At 40.6% G+C, this 17,452-nt stretch overlaps 1 protein-coding gene across 13 annotated transcripts in view; it reads right to left on the minus strand.

Annotated features, from left to right (window-relative positions):
- The window catches only part of RALYL (RALY RNA binding protein like), a 499,528-nt gene that overhangs the window by 61,811 nt on the left and 420,265 nt on the right, over nucleotides 1–17,452 (minus strand). For all 13 annotated transcript variants that reach the window (XM_033126911.1, XM_033126900.1, XM_033126901.1 and 10 more), the window contains one exon: nucleotides 13,889–13,921. In XM_033126911.1, coding sequence (XP_032982802.1) covers nucleotides 13,889–13,921 — 33 coding nt within the window. The remainder of the gene's footprint in view (nucleotides 1–13,888; nucleotides 13,922–17,452) is intronic.

A 17,452-nucleotide genomic window follows, 5' to 3' on the forward strand; every position in this document is an offset into this window, starting at 1 on the left:
CCCTTTGGCACCGCTGTTCTTCAGCATACCTAGGGGAGCCAGGAAGGCAGGAGTTAGAGCACGGGCCAGCCGTCCAAACGTCCAGAGCGTACCTCTCCATGGTGACAGAAGTGTCCTCAGAGACATCTACAGATCCTGGTTCTAACTCATCATTGACGAAGTGTAGGTTTCCAACTGTCAGTGTATGTACATACAGTGGAACAGATTTATCAACTTTGCTAAGATACTATGTGCACAAAACTGTCCATTTTCACTGTAGGGAATACATATACATAAAATTACTTCAGAGTTGTGTGTGTGTGTGTGTGTGTAGTGGCTACAAGTACACACATAGATTCAAAATTCAAAACCAGTGAAATAAGTTAGTCTAAATTTCACTGACAAAATATTATTTACTACTAAGGACTTTTGGAATGGTGGAGGTGGCTAGCAGGAACCTAAAGGATTTATAAAATTCCAGGCTACCATGAGAGTGAAAATTTATTTTTTATAAACATCCTGATGCATTAGGCAAGAGAACTATAAGTATAAAAGCAGGAGAACCAAATATCTAGCTATTTTGAAGACTGGCCTGAAGATATACAGTCTTGCCTGGACCAGTGAAATCGTCTCCCAACCGGTATTCCTGGTCCCAAGTATCTCCACGTCTCCTATCCATCATGTATGCTGCTAATAATCACTAGCATTCTTTCTACCAAATGTCCAAAATAATCAAATAACAACAGCAAATGCTCCAGTTACTCTCCGTGGCTTACAAGGTGATGTTCAGAATCTTCGACCTTCAGTGTTCTCCAAAATGCATCTCCTGAAATCATTCAGCATTGTCCAGCTCCTACTCCCTGTGTGGCACAGAAAAACCCCTTGCTCTCAGAGGGAGAGGTATTCTTGTAACTCCACACAGTGTTTTTCATCAGCCCAACTGGTTGCCCAACAGAAGTTTCCTGTTAGGGGGCTTTGCTCGAGGTCTCCATCTGTCCACATGTGTCGTATGTTCTTTCTGTTGAATATGCAGCCATCTTACAGGCCGAACTCAAGCTCCACATCTTCCCCAACTAAAAAGCTTGTTGAGTTAGTCTAAATTCCACTTACTCTGCTATTTGTTGCTTGCGGTCTTTTTGTATTTGTATTGGACTCATGCTTGTCAGCTCCCTGATCTTCTTGGCTCATAGCTAATCATATAGATTGATTTCTGTTCGCCTTTTCCTTCACAAACCGATCTCTCTATTCCATTAATCATTCCTGTCTTCCTTCTTTGGACTTAATCGGCCCGAATTTCTTGACACTGGAGTTTGTATTGTAAGGTATTCCAGGAGGATTCATGTCAGAATCCGGTAGTGTACAATTCATCTCTTTGCTTTAACGGAGTTTAGCCATAAGTGTATAGAGCGCATTCATATCACTTCTTGTGAATATTTCGACCTGAACATATTATACTGTAATTGACCACTTATGAGTCTATCTCACTACATTGTGAGCTCTGAAAAGAAACGGTGTTTGTGGTCACCCAGGAGATAGTTTTTGAATTGAATGTTACACATCTGTGGAACTTTCCGCTGTAATATTTATTACTACTTTTTTTTTTTGTAAGAAAATAAAATGTCTGTATTAGAATTTTCAAACACCTGATAGTTAATATTAGAATATTACACCATTATAATTGCCATGTTGGGTTGAACCTCTCTGCCAGAAATGATCAATTCATTGCCTTTGAGTTCTCAATCTATCTTTTTTTTCTCTCTTGCTTTGTGATAATGGAGCTGGATCTCATAAACGTTGCCCTTTTGCCATTGCCAATGTTAGTGTCTGCCAACAGGGGGCGCTGCAGGAAAATTGAAAGGCACAGAAGAAGGGGCTTCCTTTTCCAGGTATCCACGTGCTTTTCTTCTTGCTCTTCCCGCTCAGGGTTTAGGTGGTGGTGGAGGGTGTCAGCACCATGTGGGGGAACCACGGATGCTAACGGGCACCCCAGCAGGAGGGTGCCATTTTCCCAGCCCACCAACACCCAACACCCTTCTCTGCCACGCAGCTGGCGGCAGTCACACCCTCCGCAATGAGCTGTGATCCTCAGCCCAGGAAGCGAGGCACGTCCAGATGGTTTCTTCCTTGGACTCTCTCCCTCAGCCACAGAAACAGTAGTGCTTCCCGACATTTTTTATTCTAATATTCCTTTGTAGTCTCTTTTACCCTTTTAAAGTAGTCAACCACATTTTCTAGTTAATGGTTCCTCATATGACATTTTCCTGTGCAAACCACTGGTGTGGTGCTGTCTTGTCTCCTGTCTCCTGACAACCTTGACTGATACGAGCCTTGCAGCCTCCATGGTGGAGACTGACCGTGTGTGACATGCAGTCAAAGGGTGCGTGCTGCCTATTTCTCAGGAAACCTTTCATAGTCGGTGCAGTTGACATCATCATCATCATCATTATTATTATTATTATTATTATTACTTAACTTACTGGATTATAATGATTTTTCTAAAGAGTTTTCCTTCAAAGGTAAAGATATCAACTGCCCGTGCTCTTCCTGGTGGAGATTAGCTTATGCATGTAGGAGACTGAGGTCAGAAGGAATAATAGTAACAATGATACTAACAGTTGACATTTGCTGAATGCTTAGCATGCCTCAGTCACTGTTCTAGGTGCTATATCCATATGTCAAATTATTTAACTGCCTTACAAATCCTGAGTTAGTATGAATATTATACTGATTTTATAAATTGGAGAACCAAGGCACTGATATGACCAACTAAAGTCCAGAGCAGAAGCCACAGTGTCTATGACTTACCAGATATCAGTGTAAGAAATATTTAGGTGTTTTTGTCAATATTCACTACTAAGGTTTCACTACCATAAAGCTAATGAAATGAACTGTAGAGTCTTTTAGGAAAGGAGGTTAAGAATTCCACTGGACTTTCACTTTTGAGACACCCTTAGAAATAGTTTAGTGTGTTTCAGGGAAGTTGCAGAAGAATTTTAACCACTGGAATACATACAAATGAAGGAAATTAGAGCGGCAAGAAGCCTCAAAACAATGAAAATGGCTGAATTAATAAGGATGTTTGGTCTAGAGAAAAAAAGCTTTGGGGAGGAAGCCTGCTAGTTGTAGAAATATTTGAAAGGCCTTCTAGTGTTAGAGGCATTGAATTTATTCATCGTGGCTCCAGAAGCATTAAAGTATTAAAGAGTAGTAATTACAAGGAAGAATGTTCCTGCTAAATGTAACAAAGAAAGAGAACAAGGAGTTTCAAATACCTTGGGCTGCTTGTAATTTGGGAAAGACAATAGAATCATAAGAGGGAAGATAGCATGACAAAGCGTTGTATGAGCTACAGACAAATACAGATGACTCAAGAAGAGCCTGAAAACCCTCTGTTAGGGATTTTGCAGAGGAAAGAATTAATGCCTTCCATAGTTCTGGGAGATCTTCCAAGTTGAAATTTCATGATCTTATTCAGGTCAAACTACATGGTCAAAACATAACATTTAGCTTTCACATGCGGGTTTTAGGAAGGAGGGCACCTGCCCCGGGCTGCGTTTTCCTTCACCACCAGTGCCAGTTTCTTGGTCTCTGTTCACACTGATGCAGGATTGAAGAGGAAATCGGAATTGAACTTTCCTATTATCTAGGAAGAAATAAGAACGCTTCTTCCAAAACTCATGGGGCACAGTGAGAACGCAACTCAGAAAAATGTCGAGGTTTAGATGCTTTCATTGTTAAAGAGGAAAGATGAAAAAGAAAGGAACTCAGCCTTAATCTCATTTGAAAAAAGAACAACACAACAAGCCAATGGAAACCACAGAGAGGAAATTAATATCAGGTCAAAGTCTGAAGGGAAGAAAAAGGAGGTGGGGAGTGGGGGGATGCGTAGAGGGGAGCTGAAGAAACGTTCAAATGTAGTCAGGGCCTTCCAGTTTCTCTCAATGTGGTTAGTGTTTAGTTTTTCAGTTATGTCCCGCAGTGTCTCTCCTAACATACCCCTTCCGTGCAGTCCAGTGGAACTACCACCGTCCTTCCAAAGAGAAACGCAACTCATCACGTAGGCACAGCCCCAGAACTTTCTGTTCACAGCATGTCTCTCAAGAGTGATCAAGTCATACCTTACAGTACAGATTTTTGCCTCTTTAAGCTTTGTCTTCTTTAGCAGACTGGAGTTACCAAGCAGTGCCCTGTGTGACAGACGCCAGCTTCTTTGCTTTTATTCTCTTCATTAGCTGAGAATGTCCTTAAACACAATGGCTTAGTCTTGTCCAAGGCTTCTCAGTTTGTTATGTTGAAGGACCAGTTTTTATTTTTAAAATTTCCAATCTATCACAGGCTGATAATGTCCTAAGATACAAAACTGCACACTTAGGTGTCACAGCAGCATCGAAATGCTACGAAGTTTCTATGTGCTTACTCTTCCTTTTGTATGTCACTAGTCATAGACCAGTAAAAGACAGTTCACGGACTGGCACCGTTTTACTATGAGAAGCCACTATGAGAAGCAGTTTGGTATCTTGCTTTGCACCCAGCGATAAGACTCGTATAGCATTTGGCACTGAATAAATCTCATACAGATATAACTGATACAGAGAAATAAAGATAAAGATCCTGGGAACGAAGATTCGATGAAAACGAAATGGCATCGTAACATCCCCTTTCTGTTTTTAACCCTTGGTTTGTACTTTGAAGATTTAAACGTCAATCAATTAACAGTGTTCTCAAAAATAACGCGAACTGCAGAACTCCTCAACATATGAGATATTTAAGTCTAAGTAATTGGGCACTGCCCTCTTCACCTGTCATTGTCAAAAATCAATGTCTAAACACCTTACTAAACTCCCCAGCAATGATAATTCCGAGTTGTGATCTTTGGCATGTGGGAGGAAACTCCATATTCAGACACACGCCCTGTGTCATAGGCAGTTCACAGCGGCAGTTGACATTGTTATCACATCATACTTTGCACTCACTCACGATACTCTTCAGACAGTGAACTGATGCACTTCGCGGAACTGGAGAGCGGCTCCCTGCAGAAAGGGAAGCAGCGCTAGGGCATTCTTTCTCCAGAGCTGCAGCCCCCAACCTGGAGACCGAAGAAAATTATGGACAAATGCTTTGACTCACTGTGCACTCCCTGATCTGTGACTTGGTGGTCTTCCACGAAATTTGGAGGACTTAGCCTGCCCCAGGTGTACTGCGATTACTGTGGTTAACCAGGGGCCCAGGATAAAGGAACACATTTTAAACGTGACTTCTCTGGAGAGCCTCACTTTTTGAAAGGCTTTCAGGAGTTTTAGTATCCAATTGGGTATAACACACACTCCATTGAAATGCTGCCTGACTGGCACGATAATTTAGCCAATATCTGGGATAAATGTCTCCTCAAGCATTCCATCTTTGCTAGCACGTTTTTCGCTGAAGCCAACGGAAAGCTAGAGTCAAGGGTTTCCTATCGTTGAGTCAAACCTGTTAGGTCATTTTGAAGTTCAACGAGGCCTGCGGGTAAGTTCTAATGGTAAGTTCTGAAGGTGACCCTGTAAAAATTTCACCAAAGAAACGATAAGGTTTCTAAAAACATGAAACATTTGGGGGGGAAGGGTGATTTTTTTTTCCTTTTTTTTCTTTTTTTTTCTTTTTAAGCATCTACCTTAGTATGCCAAAATATAGCTGCTCAAAGCATTTTTTCCCCCTGATAAGCTCTTGAAGCGTAAGCCATGCCTGGCTTTTGCTAATATTTGGCAGTGGTCGGTTATACTGTGATAACTGATTTGTTCTGCCGAGTTAAGTAGGAAATCTTTTGAATCAAAAAGTATTCTGGACTCGGAAAAGATCATATTTTCAGATAGATAAAATAAAGATCAGTCATTCTTGGCTGGATGAAGAGTTTAATTGGGAAGCGAGGCCTTTAAAACTTTGCCAAGACTTTTATATGCCAGTCTGGGATTCACAATGCTTCTAACGGCAACAAATGACTTTTTTATGTACATAACTGTTTTCCTCAATAATTAAAGCTATTATTTAGGTGTTCGCGATGATTCAAATAAATATGAACTCGAAAGAGAGGGTGTAAAGTGTTAGTATGCATGAAATTAACATCTTTTTCAGCAAAAGCCTCAGGCTGGATTGCATTATGGCTGCTGATATGCTGTGTGTCTTTATGGAGGTTACACTACATCTCTGTCTCTGTTTTCCAGTATTAAAAAAACTTATAATATTTGTTTTCTCTACATGAGACTCAAAAAAGATTCATTGAACAACAGAAAATAAAGGCTCATCAATACTTTGAACCCTCTCAGGAGAGTGTGCTGTTTGCACTGCCGGGGAATTACTTAGATAGTCAAGTATGATTCCATGGGAAAGTCAGGTTTAGGTATGTTTTATGAAGTTAGAAAAAGGAGACGTGATTTATTCTCTTCAAGGAAGCTAAGTTTTCCTTCCTTGAGGTGGGTTGATTTCAAATGAATGACATCAAAGCCCTTTCTTTATTTTGCATACTTATTTCTAGTGAGTGACTGTTCTCAGGACAGATTTTAAAAGTATCGGAGGCCAAGACCTTATTTCAAATTGAATAAATAGCACCATCTTCATGCAGTATTTCTACATACGACATCGAAATAATCTGAGCCACCATTTCTATTTTCCTCGTGTAGACACTCACTATGTGTTTCTTTCATCAGTCAGACTGTAGGCTCACCTTTTGCAAGGGGACCTGACGCTTCACAAAACTCTCATTTTTGACAATGGCACTTGTAGGAAACACTGGTAGTTGTCTGAGTTGATACACCCGTCAAAGCTGCGATGGCTGGAAGTCTGATTCCACAATGTCACTTACGATCAGCTCTTCTCAGATGTCAGAGTTCAGGCATGCCAAGTGCAATTACTTATTTTCTCATGCGAGGGTATCTGATGCCTATACACTCATTTAGCTAATTTTGAACTGTGTGACACGAAGGGACCACAAATCCTCCAGATTTTCAAGGACTTCTCCCTACACTTGCCTTTTAAAAATAATTAAGTGGTGAGGGCTGCTAAGGGTAAGAGATGACGTGGTACAGCTATTTGGCCAATATTACTCAAGTTACAATGTTAACAACATTTTATCTTGAGTATACGTGTAGCCTGTATCACACCAGGTTTGTTATTGGGTTGAATGGATTTCGTGATTGAATAGGTGCTATATGTATATCTCAAATGACAGACTGAATTTTAAGCACCTTATTTTATGATGATTAAGCTGACATCCGGATTTGGGAGAGAGCCTGTTATGATATGTAATGATACCAGTTCTCAAAATAAAACGGATACGGACTGTGACATTTGGTTTAACGCGACACTTTGTTATACGAACGAATTGGATCGTAGCAGAAATGCTGATAACCCTCTTTTGAAGTATCATCAGCAACAAAATCCTGTATCACTGCGTTCTGTATAAGCAGAACTTAAATAAATCTATTTAATGATCCCATGTATTTTCTTCCTTCCAAGTAAGACTCTCTTCCTGCCCGCTGTAATCTACAATTACTTGCCTTTCCCCGAGGAGAACATTTCACCGAAGAAATAAAAGTTGTTTCGGTCACGTTCAGCGCCTCTGCTTCCTGAGACGTTTGTGCGTTGTAAGGACTGAGGAAGACTGTTTTTGATGACTCTACTGTATTTCACGACTGAAGAGCGATGAGTTCCTCTTTCTGGAAAGAGTGTCCTGGAACCCATGCGTCCAAGGCACCACTGCCGAACTATGTACATACATGATTGATTACCCAATTTATGGGTGATACGGTCTGTGCCATCAAGGGCAGTTTAAATGATTTGGACGAGTACAGAAGAGTGTCACTGACAGGTCTGGCAGTAAGCGATGGCTTTCAGCTTTCATGTTTTAACAGCATTTTGCTGAGTGGCAGGTTGATAAATTAAAATGGCAATTGTAGCGTCAGGCCTGAAAGCAGGACTGCTTTCGATTACAGAAATGCCCATGGCAGCCTTGTGCCCTCTCCAGAGAAGGCGCCTGCAGGCCTTGGAAAACATAAAACAAGCACAATTGCTAATGCAGTCATTAACTTGGCGGTAGCACTGAGTCTAAAAAATAAAAGAACAGGCTTCTAGAAGGGGAACATTGGCTCTATTTCCTTATCCCTATTTCCCTAGAGACTTAAAGAAACTGAAACCACATCATCAAATGAAAGGCATTCAACTGGCCTCAGTGGTTCCGTGGTGCCAGAGGGGTGCGTTTAAAGCTCGGGGTCAGTTTCTTGGTCGCCTTCCCTCAGTTCTGACACTGCACCTGGGTTTTAGCTCATCAAACCGTCACCACGATTCCACAGAGTTCAGTGGATAAATCTCAAGACATCACTGCATCACTCATGAAATCTGATATTCTTAAAGAAAATGATCTTTTCACCAGGCATTTCCTTTCCATTCTTTTCTTTTATAGATCTTATTTTTTTTGGCAAATGAAAACTGTGTCTACTTAGTGTATTTAGATACGGTTGCATCCTGTGACACGGTTGCATCCTGTGACACGACTACCACGATCAAGCTAATTAATAACCTATGCATCCCCTAACACAGCTACTTTTTGTGTGTGTGGTGAGAACACTTAAGATCTACTTTTTTTAAGTAGCAAATTGCAAGTACACAACACATACTATTAGCTACGGTCACCAGGCTTAGATTCCCAGAGTTCACTCCTCCTGAATAACTGAAACTTTGTCTCCCCACTTCCCCACCACCCTGGCATCCACCATCCTACTCTCTGTTTCTGAGTTCAGCTATTTCAGCTTCCATGTGTAAGTGACAGCATGTAGGATTTGTCTTTCTATGTCTGGCGTCTGATTTATTTCATGCAGCATAATGTCCACGTGGATCCATGTCACCACAAATGGCAGGGTTTCCTTCTTTATAAAAGCTGAATAATATTATATATGTAGATATATAGATCATATCTCACATATCACGTTTTTCTCTATCCATTCATCCGTCTAGGGACACTTAGGCTGATAGTGTATGAAGGCCCTCTGAGGAGAACACGTCCAGTACAACTCAGGCATTGGGGGTCCGGGTTTGTCAGCATCGGCTGACTCACAGAGTCCGTGCCTCAACGGAGATAAATATAATAATTGGGATTTTTATCCTTGATGTGTTTTTGAATGTCTTTCAGCCATGCTTGAAAAGTAATATATTTTGAGCTATATCCATATAATTTCCAAATTAGTCTGAGTTATTTAAATTATTCTAGTACAGTGAAAAATTCTGAAACTTTTTTGACCCAAGCAATACATAATCATTCTCATAATAAAGCCATTCATGCAAAAATTCATCAATTGAAAAACTCAGTTCCAAAATACAAGCGGTTCGTATGAAAATTCTTCTTTTAAAAAGGTCAACTTCACGCTGAAGAAGTAAAAAGAAACAAGTCACATGGAAATTTTCATTTAGTGCCTGGAGTATATTTTTAAAGTGGTGCAGGGTCTGCAAAGTGTCACCCGCCACGTGTACTTGCAGGGAACTCACTCATACCCTGCCTCGCCTTGTCCTCTACATGGCGACTCTCAAGCGTCAAAAGAACAGAGACTTCCTTTTCCCTCCTCTGTGCTTTTTATTAAAAAGCTGTGGAGAGCTTTTTCAAGGCAAGACTGCTTTTCCGCCAAGATTTCTAGCTTTGAACCTTGAATCTACTTTCCTCAGTGCAAACTCGATGCCTGTTTTCTGCCAGTTTCCTTCCCAAATCAGAATCTATCTGACGCTGTCTACAAGGAATCATTTGCCAAAAGAGAGTTTTAATTGTCTTAACATGTAATGTTTGAAGGAGGAGGAGATTATCAGCCATGTAGTATTCATGTAGCACTCAAGCGTCAGTCCATGTTGAAAATCAGGTTGTTGAACCGATATTTTTTACTGTTTGGTGAGTGAGATGGGGGGAAAAATGTAGTTTTTAAATCTATCATTTAAATTTATATTTGTAATAAAACATATTTTATATGGTATATTTGCAATAAATTATACATGTAATACATATTACACATAAATAATACATTTATGTGAGCTACCTTTATAATAATAATTTAAAATAGAAAACATTGTTATTAATATTTAATAAAATAACTTATTAAATATTTAAATGGTATCATTTAATAATTTAACATTTAAAATTTAGTGTGATCCCAGGCTCAGGTCTGGGACGACATCTGAATGAGTTTTATGCATCTGAGCACGGGCCGTGTGTGTCCTGGACACGCTGCAGACACCAGGTCACACCTGCTCTCTTTACCTCTGTCCTGTTCTCACAAGAGTGACCTCCAAGGCGGTTCTAGGTCAATGAGTCTGCCTGCACCATGTGCACCCCAACGGGAGACTATGGGAAGTTACGTGACAGTGATTTTCCGAGGAGATGCGAGAGACTGTAAGGGCAGATGCGATGTCTGTAAGGGCAGCCTGAGCGTGGGTATGGAAAGGATCAGGGAGGCAGCAAGCATGGCCTAGATAGCGGCTTCCGGAACTGGTATGAGCATTGCTAGATGGCTGTGGAAAGCACTGCATCTATTGACCCACCTTGGGTGAACAGCCTCGGACTGTGGGATGAGCCTTCAGGGCTCCCGCTAGGCTACAGTTTATTATTTATTTTTCCTATTGACCTTATTTTATCAGTCACTGGCTGGTGCATATGAAAGAAAGTTCCTCTGATATCGGTGTAGAGTTGGCTGTCTGAGAACTGAGGTTTCACTTCCTTTCACAATTCCTTGATGTTTTCCCATAAGCAAATACTTCCTTGTGTTGTAACTTTCTTTGACAACTTTTTTCTATTGGCACAGTCAAATTGAGTTTATGTTGTGACATTTAAAAATGTTATTTCGTGATTCTTGCAGCACATTTATCAAAGGAGAAATGCTGCCCCCATATTTATATTAAGACAAGATGCACATTCAAATGTATCAATATTTCTTTTCATTTAAAAATTTATATGACAATTACTAGTGTTCATCATTGAAATATGAAACAGAATAGCTAGTCATCTCTTTGATAGCTTATTCCATTCACACTTTTTATTTTTTTCTGTCCACTATAAAAGCTTCTCTTGGCTTTCACATGTAACTCAAAGCATATCCTGTAAAAGTGGAGTTTTATCCTTGGATTGATTTTTTTAGAGCTTTATACATGAACATGCTTTCTAGAATTATGACAATAGCTAACATTTATGAGCAATTCCTATGTGCCAAGAACAGTGCTAAATGCTTGATCTCATTTACCTTCTTTAATCTCCATTTCATAATTAACGACCTGACGCTTGGAAATTTAAGAAATTGCCTAAACTAATAAAGCTAGTTTGTAAGTGTCAGAGCCAAGAAGGGTGAAAGCAATTTCTAGAAGTACATATGAACACGTGCTTTAAGACACTGGTTGGCAATGGACCCACGTATGTGATAGCACTGATTTATTCATTAATATAATTTTTTATTCAACAAAGAATTAAAATTTATGTATAGGAGATGTGCAGGGTCCTAGAAAAATTCAATGTGTCAACCACGTGTCCACTAATACCACAGACCACACACTCTATGCATTTAATCCCTCTGGCAAGTGACTGACATAAAAGTCACAAATTTGAACAACGGTTCTTACAGATTACCCATTGTCTGGTAGGCTCATGTGTGTCCCTTACGTTCACTGTCACCCTGGTTTCTTACTGAACAGAGTCAGGAGACAGATTCATATATACTTTTGGACAACTTCCTTTAAAATCATTTTCATGGAGGGGAATGGAGAAATTTAGCGATAACATAAAATATCCAGTCAGCAGAACCATTTGGGTTGCATGTTTCACCCCTTTTAAGTCTGTCTAAGGAGTAACAATATTTTCTTCCCGCCAGGCTGGTCTTCCCATTGTGCTGAGGTATAAATCATTTTTCTTTGGAAACTTTTTCTCCAGAACTCTCTGCTCGTGAGTTCTAAACTCCTGATATGTATAAAACAGAGATTACTTAGGGTCTGCCCTGGTGAAACAGAGGAATGCAATAAAATGCGACCCCCATCTCAGAGCAGTTGGAGGACAGGAAATGCCTCGGAGAAGCTGCACTAAGTGAGGCATGAAGAGAAACCACTTCAGCCTTCACGACTTGAGCTCATGCTGCATTCCAAATAAAAGATTTCTTCAGGCTGAAAGGTTTTTAACAATAGCAGCTGATGATCAACGGAGGAAAGAAGCGTGCTGTAATGATTTCTGTGGACCAGATCAACACGACCTTTCATCTTTCATGTCCTCCAATAAATGCACCTACTCCATTTTCCCTTCCCAGCGTCCCGAACAATTATTTTGATTCCTGTGATTCAGATGCCTTCTGAAATGCTTTTATGAGGACTAGAAGGGGAGCGGGAACCATGACGCTCAATGAGTGACAGAAATATTCAAAGGCCACGAACAAAGTAATAAAAAAAAATGATGTGATTGTTTAAAAATGTAACCCCATTCTGTTTCTGGCCATTAAGCATGGGTACAGTGGCTGCCTAGACGTGACTTTTTTTTTGTCATCAACTACAGCATGACTTCCTCTAAGCCAGACATCACATCTTCCGACAACTTCTTCTACTTGACAATATCAACCGTAATGCTGAGAGTGCAAAAGTCCCTTAACCAGATGTTTCAATATATCAGTTCAAGGACTGTTTGATCAGTTAAAAATGACTTTGGTCATTCTTAATTAGTTCTAAATGCCTGAAAATAGTACATGTATATTCTTGTCAACAATATATTATTAGTAGAACAGAACAACACCAACAGAGGAGGACAGGGGACTTCGTACTTAATTTGCTTCAGCTTTGTGTTCAGAGAAGCTGTTAGTACGAGTGTAATGGAGAAAGAAACACGAAAAGAGAAAAAAGGAGAAATGATAGACATAGATTTTGGAGACAAATTTGGAGAAAACGGGGAAAGAAACACTAAATAGACTGAAAGGAAACAGTACAAAAAATGAGGAGACAGACTAGGAAGTAGTGAAGCTGCGGTTCAGGTGAAGTTTTATTTTATTTTATTATTAGTTTCAGGTGTACAAAACAATGCACTGGAAAACTGGACAGACACATGCAAAAAAAGTGAAGCTGGACCACTTCCTTACACCATACACAAGAATAAATTCAAAATGGTTTAAAGACTGAAATGTAAGATCTGAAACCATAAAACTCCTAAAAGAATATACAGGGAGAAAATGTGCAGACTATACCCTTAGTAATATAATTACTTATATATCCCCTCGGGCAAGGGAAGTAAGAGAAAAAATAAACAAATGGGACTACATCAACCTAACAAGTTTTTTCACAGCAAAGGAAACTATCAATAAAACAAAAAGACATCCCGCTGAATGAGAGAAGATATTTGTCAACGAGACATCTGATAAAATATCCAAAATTTATAAAAAGCTCATTGAACTCAACACCAAACAAACAACCCAATTAAAAAATGGGCAGAGGACATGAAGAGACATTTTTCTAAAGAGGACATACAGATGGCAAACAGACATATGAAAAAATGCTCAACCTCACTAATCATTGTAGAAATGCAAATGAAAACCACAATGAGATACCACCAGATGAAGTTTCAAAACCAATCTGAGCATATGTTTACGTGATGAGAACATAAATAAATACTGCCTAACCTGTTTGGCATTTATTGAGGACACAGGATTTCATATACATTCTTTAGCTGAATTTCTGAGGTCACTGAACAGCTTAGCGTGCGTTTTACTTAAGCTTTTATAAAGCATAGCTAGCAATGTTGCTGAAGAAATGATGTATTCAATCATACGTTATGACTTTGAACATGGGATTAAATGGCTGAAAATACCATCTCAGAAGACCTTGTTAATTGGAATTCAAAATCGATTAAAGAATCAAGATTTAAAATATTTAGACATATACTCACCCAACAGACAGGAAAGGCTCCTTTGACTCAAGTCTATGAAAAAACATATGAAAAAAATTTTAATATAATAATATGTTATACACTTAAAAATGCTTTTGTATAAATCTGACAGAATTATTATAGTTGTTTGGATGAGAATTTAGCACCAGTAAAAAGCTATAAATAATACATTAAGCCCTAATGTGGACTAATTCAAATTCTGGCTGGATTAATGCAGAGGCTAAAAAAAGTGAGAGAGACTTGGTGTGGGGATGTAGCTTTTAAACAATACATTAAGATAATAATATTGCTAGTCTAATTCTGATTTGCACTGTCTAATTATTTTCTGCTTTTTATAGTAATTTGTGGAAGCTTCTATAAAGCTATTCGTGGTTGTTGTAGCAGTAAAACGTTATCATGTGTTGGTTAAATGTTAACTGAATAATTTATTTCCAGTAAATCTTCTGGAAGGAAGAGAGAAGCAGCATGTTAGCCGTGGTCATTTAGTGGGGCAGGGGGAGTGAGGTGACAGACCAGGGTCTCCTCTAAGAGCCAGGTATGTCTGTACCTCCTCCCATGTTAAAGCAGAATTCTAATGTTGCAGCCACTGCTTAGTTGTGGCATGTAGAGCAAGCCACTCAAGAAACGTGCTGGAGTTTACTTTTCTCATGATAAAATAGGCGAGGATTGCATCCAGCTAATTTTCTAATTTCATAAATTAACTGTATATTCTTTGCCAAAGTTAAGTCAGTCAGGAACGAATCCCCTTCTAAACATTCCCTAATTAATAATTAAGGAGACCAGTTAGTAGGTGGATCTTAGCCACTTTAATTTCATATAACTTTCCTATCATGTGATCATGGATTAAATGTAGGCAAATATCGAAGACATTTTAACCTAAATCCTGGTGCTTAAAATTTTTAAGAAGCCTCCTTGTTGCAAAGCACTTTAGTGCCATGTATGTCACCACCTTTCCTGACAGTTTCGATAGCCACAGGATGGTGCCCATTTAGTCATTATAAACACCAGCTTTCCACGTCGTTCTTCACCAACATTGTGTGTTCACCACCCACAATGAGTTCTCCTTCCATCACCATATATTTGACCCCATTTACTCTCATCTACCACCCCTCCCAGAGGGTCCTACATTTTTCTCATTAATTGTATAGCGAGTGTCGTATCCAACTCAGGGGGCTGCTGTGAAGAACGTGAGACTGTGTATTTAGAGCAAATTGCATGGTTCCTGGCACAGAGTGTGCCCAAGATGGGCTGTTTTTCTAAGGGCCGGAATGCCTGGAACACATGAAAAACTCACTTTTGTACTTTTAGTCCTGAAAGGTGAAATGGAAAAGCAAAAGAAGAACATTGCTAGGAGAAACATCCATTTGGAGAAAACTGTTTATGAGTTTAAACCTTAGAGACAGATGGTTACATTGAAGTATGCCCAGAGAGAACTCTTCTGAGGATTAAAAAAAAAAAAAAAAAATTATTAGGTAATTGCTTTGTGAAGAAAACAATTGATTTTATCTTTCCTAAGATTTACTTTTAACAAGAAATAGGTAGTGAATTTAATAATGCTTCTTTCCGGACCCACTAGAATTAGGAATAGAATAAGATAAACAAACCATACTAAGCCTTCAGAAAAATAGGCATAGTAGAGAAATGAAATAGAATGCAAAATTAAGATCAATATTTGGGGCCAAAGCATTTTTAATACTTTCATACTTTGTATTTAATGACAAATACAACAAAAATCTAAGCTGTATTGACTGGGGACCAGGTATTATTCAAGACGCCTTCTAAACAGTGACTTACTTAAGCATCACACCTTCCAAGGGGGACCGAATTTTACAGCTCAGGAGACTGACACCCAGAGATGCTAAGGGTCTCGCCCAAGGTCACGAGGTGAAACGTGCCTGAGCCAGGCATTGAGTTTAGGCATCGGGGTCCCAGAGTTCATGTGCTCCCCTCGCGTGGTGAGCTGTGTCTCATCAGTCTACATTGTTTGCTGTGTTTTGTTTCCGTGTGCGTCGCTTCCTGCTTTCTGGAGCCTCCTGAGAGATCCTGTCTGACGTCAGATGTCGTGGACAGGCCGGGTGTTCCCACACTTCCATCTCCAGTGTGACCCCAGTTACGATGCCCGCCACACCCCCCCATGGCAGGCGCCTTTAACTCAACACCCCCAGACTAAATGCACTGTCTTCTCCGTGCGTTCTTTATCCCTCCGTCAGCGGCATACTCAGCCACTCAGGGGACCAAACCAGACCTGAGACGCTTTGTCTCGAATGCCATTTCAGCAAGACTCCTGTGCAGCGAATGCTCCCAGGTCTGCTGTTTCTACGGCCAGCGTCCTCTTCGATGCGCTCTTATCTCTCGGTTCTTATTATCCCCGTTCCCATGGTCACTGGCTTTCATGTGGGCTGTTGGAGACATCTCAGGATCCCCGTCTGCTGTGTCACCTTGAAACAGCCACACCGATGCGCAGAACCATCCTTCTCAGCCAAAGCTATGACCACGCAAGTCCTCCGGTTACAAGTCTCTGCGTGCTTCTGGAAGGCTTCCTCATAAGGCGCCTCGGTTGGTCAGGAGGGCTTCAGAACGGTTCTCAGGGCACCAGCAACACGTCACCGTGCTGTACTAACAACTGCCAGTGCATTTTCTAAGCTCCCCATGAAGACTGTGTGTTCCCTGAAGGTGGGACATGCCAGCGTCACAGGAGGTGCAGTCATGATGCTGTCCGATGCCGAGCTCTCCCTGCCTCATGCCCCGACCCCCACTTCCGTTATTTGCCTACAGAGTGAAGTCCAAACCCTCTAGCAAAACTAAAAGCCCACTCCCCATGGGGCTCCAGTGCACCCTCCCAGCCTTCGTCTTCTGCACGTCGGCCCATGACGCCTGTGCCCCACGGCGCAGGGTCTGGGGGCATCACATGTACTCTGTTTTCGCAGAAATGACTTCAACTACCTTGTTTTTGGAAGGCCAGTGGTTTTGTATGACTCCAAAGGACATATAAGTATACATCCTTGCAATGTTTACAGAATTTTGGCATGAAAATGGCTGATCAACAACACCGCTCAATGCCATCTGATCTATTGCTTTCAGCAGTGACGACCCCAACCTGACGTACATTCAAGATGGATGCACCAAAGGGCTGAAGGGTGTAGTCCAGACTCAGACAGCCTGACAGTCCTGACTGTGCCGCCTCCTGGCTGTGTGGCCTCGGAAAAGGAAGGGATGATCTTTGTGTCTCAATGATCCCATCTGCAAAACGGAGGTAATGGCAGACCTAACTCTTAAGGCTGTTGTGAAAATTGGATAAATAAATGACTCAATACACTAGATAACAAAATGAATGAATTATCAGATAACATCTAATGAATGCTAGTGTCACTGTTATTGTTTTTGATCTGTGAGTCCTCTGGTTCTCCCTCCTGGTTCATGACCAGCTAACAGACAGAGGACGTGTTGGTTGGGAAACAGGTTGGTGTTGAGCTAACATGCTAATGAACCCAGTTAGGACATGCTGGTGAAGATACGCAGGAAGAAACAGCCGGAAACGTTGGCCTGGAATTCAGGCACGTTGTC

The sequence above is a fragment of the Rhinolophus ferrumequinum genome, chromosome 14, assembly GCF_004115265.2.
Source record: "Rhinolophus ferrumequinum isolate MPI-CBG mRhiFer1 chromosome 14, mRhiFer1_v1.p, whole genome shotgun sequence".
In the NCBI taxonomy this organism is placed as follows: Eukaryota; Metazoa; Chordata; class Mammalia; order Chiroptera; family Rhinolophidae; genus Rhinolophus; species Rhinolophus ferrumequinum.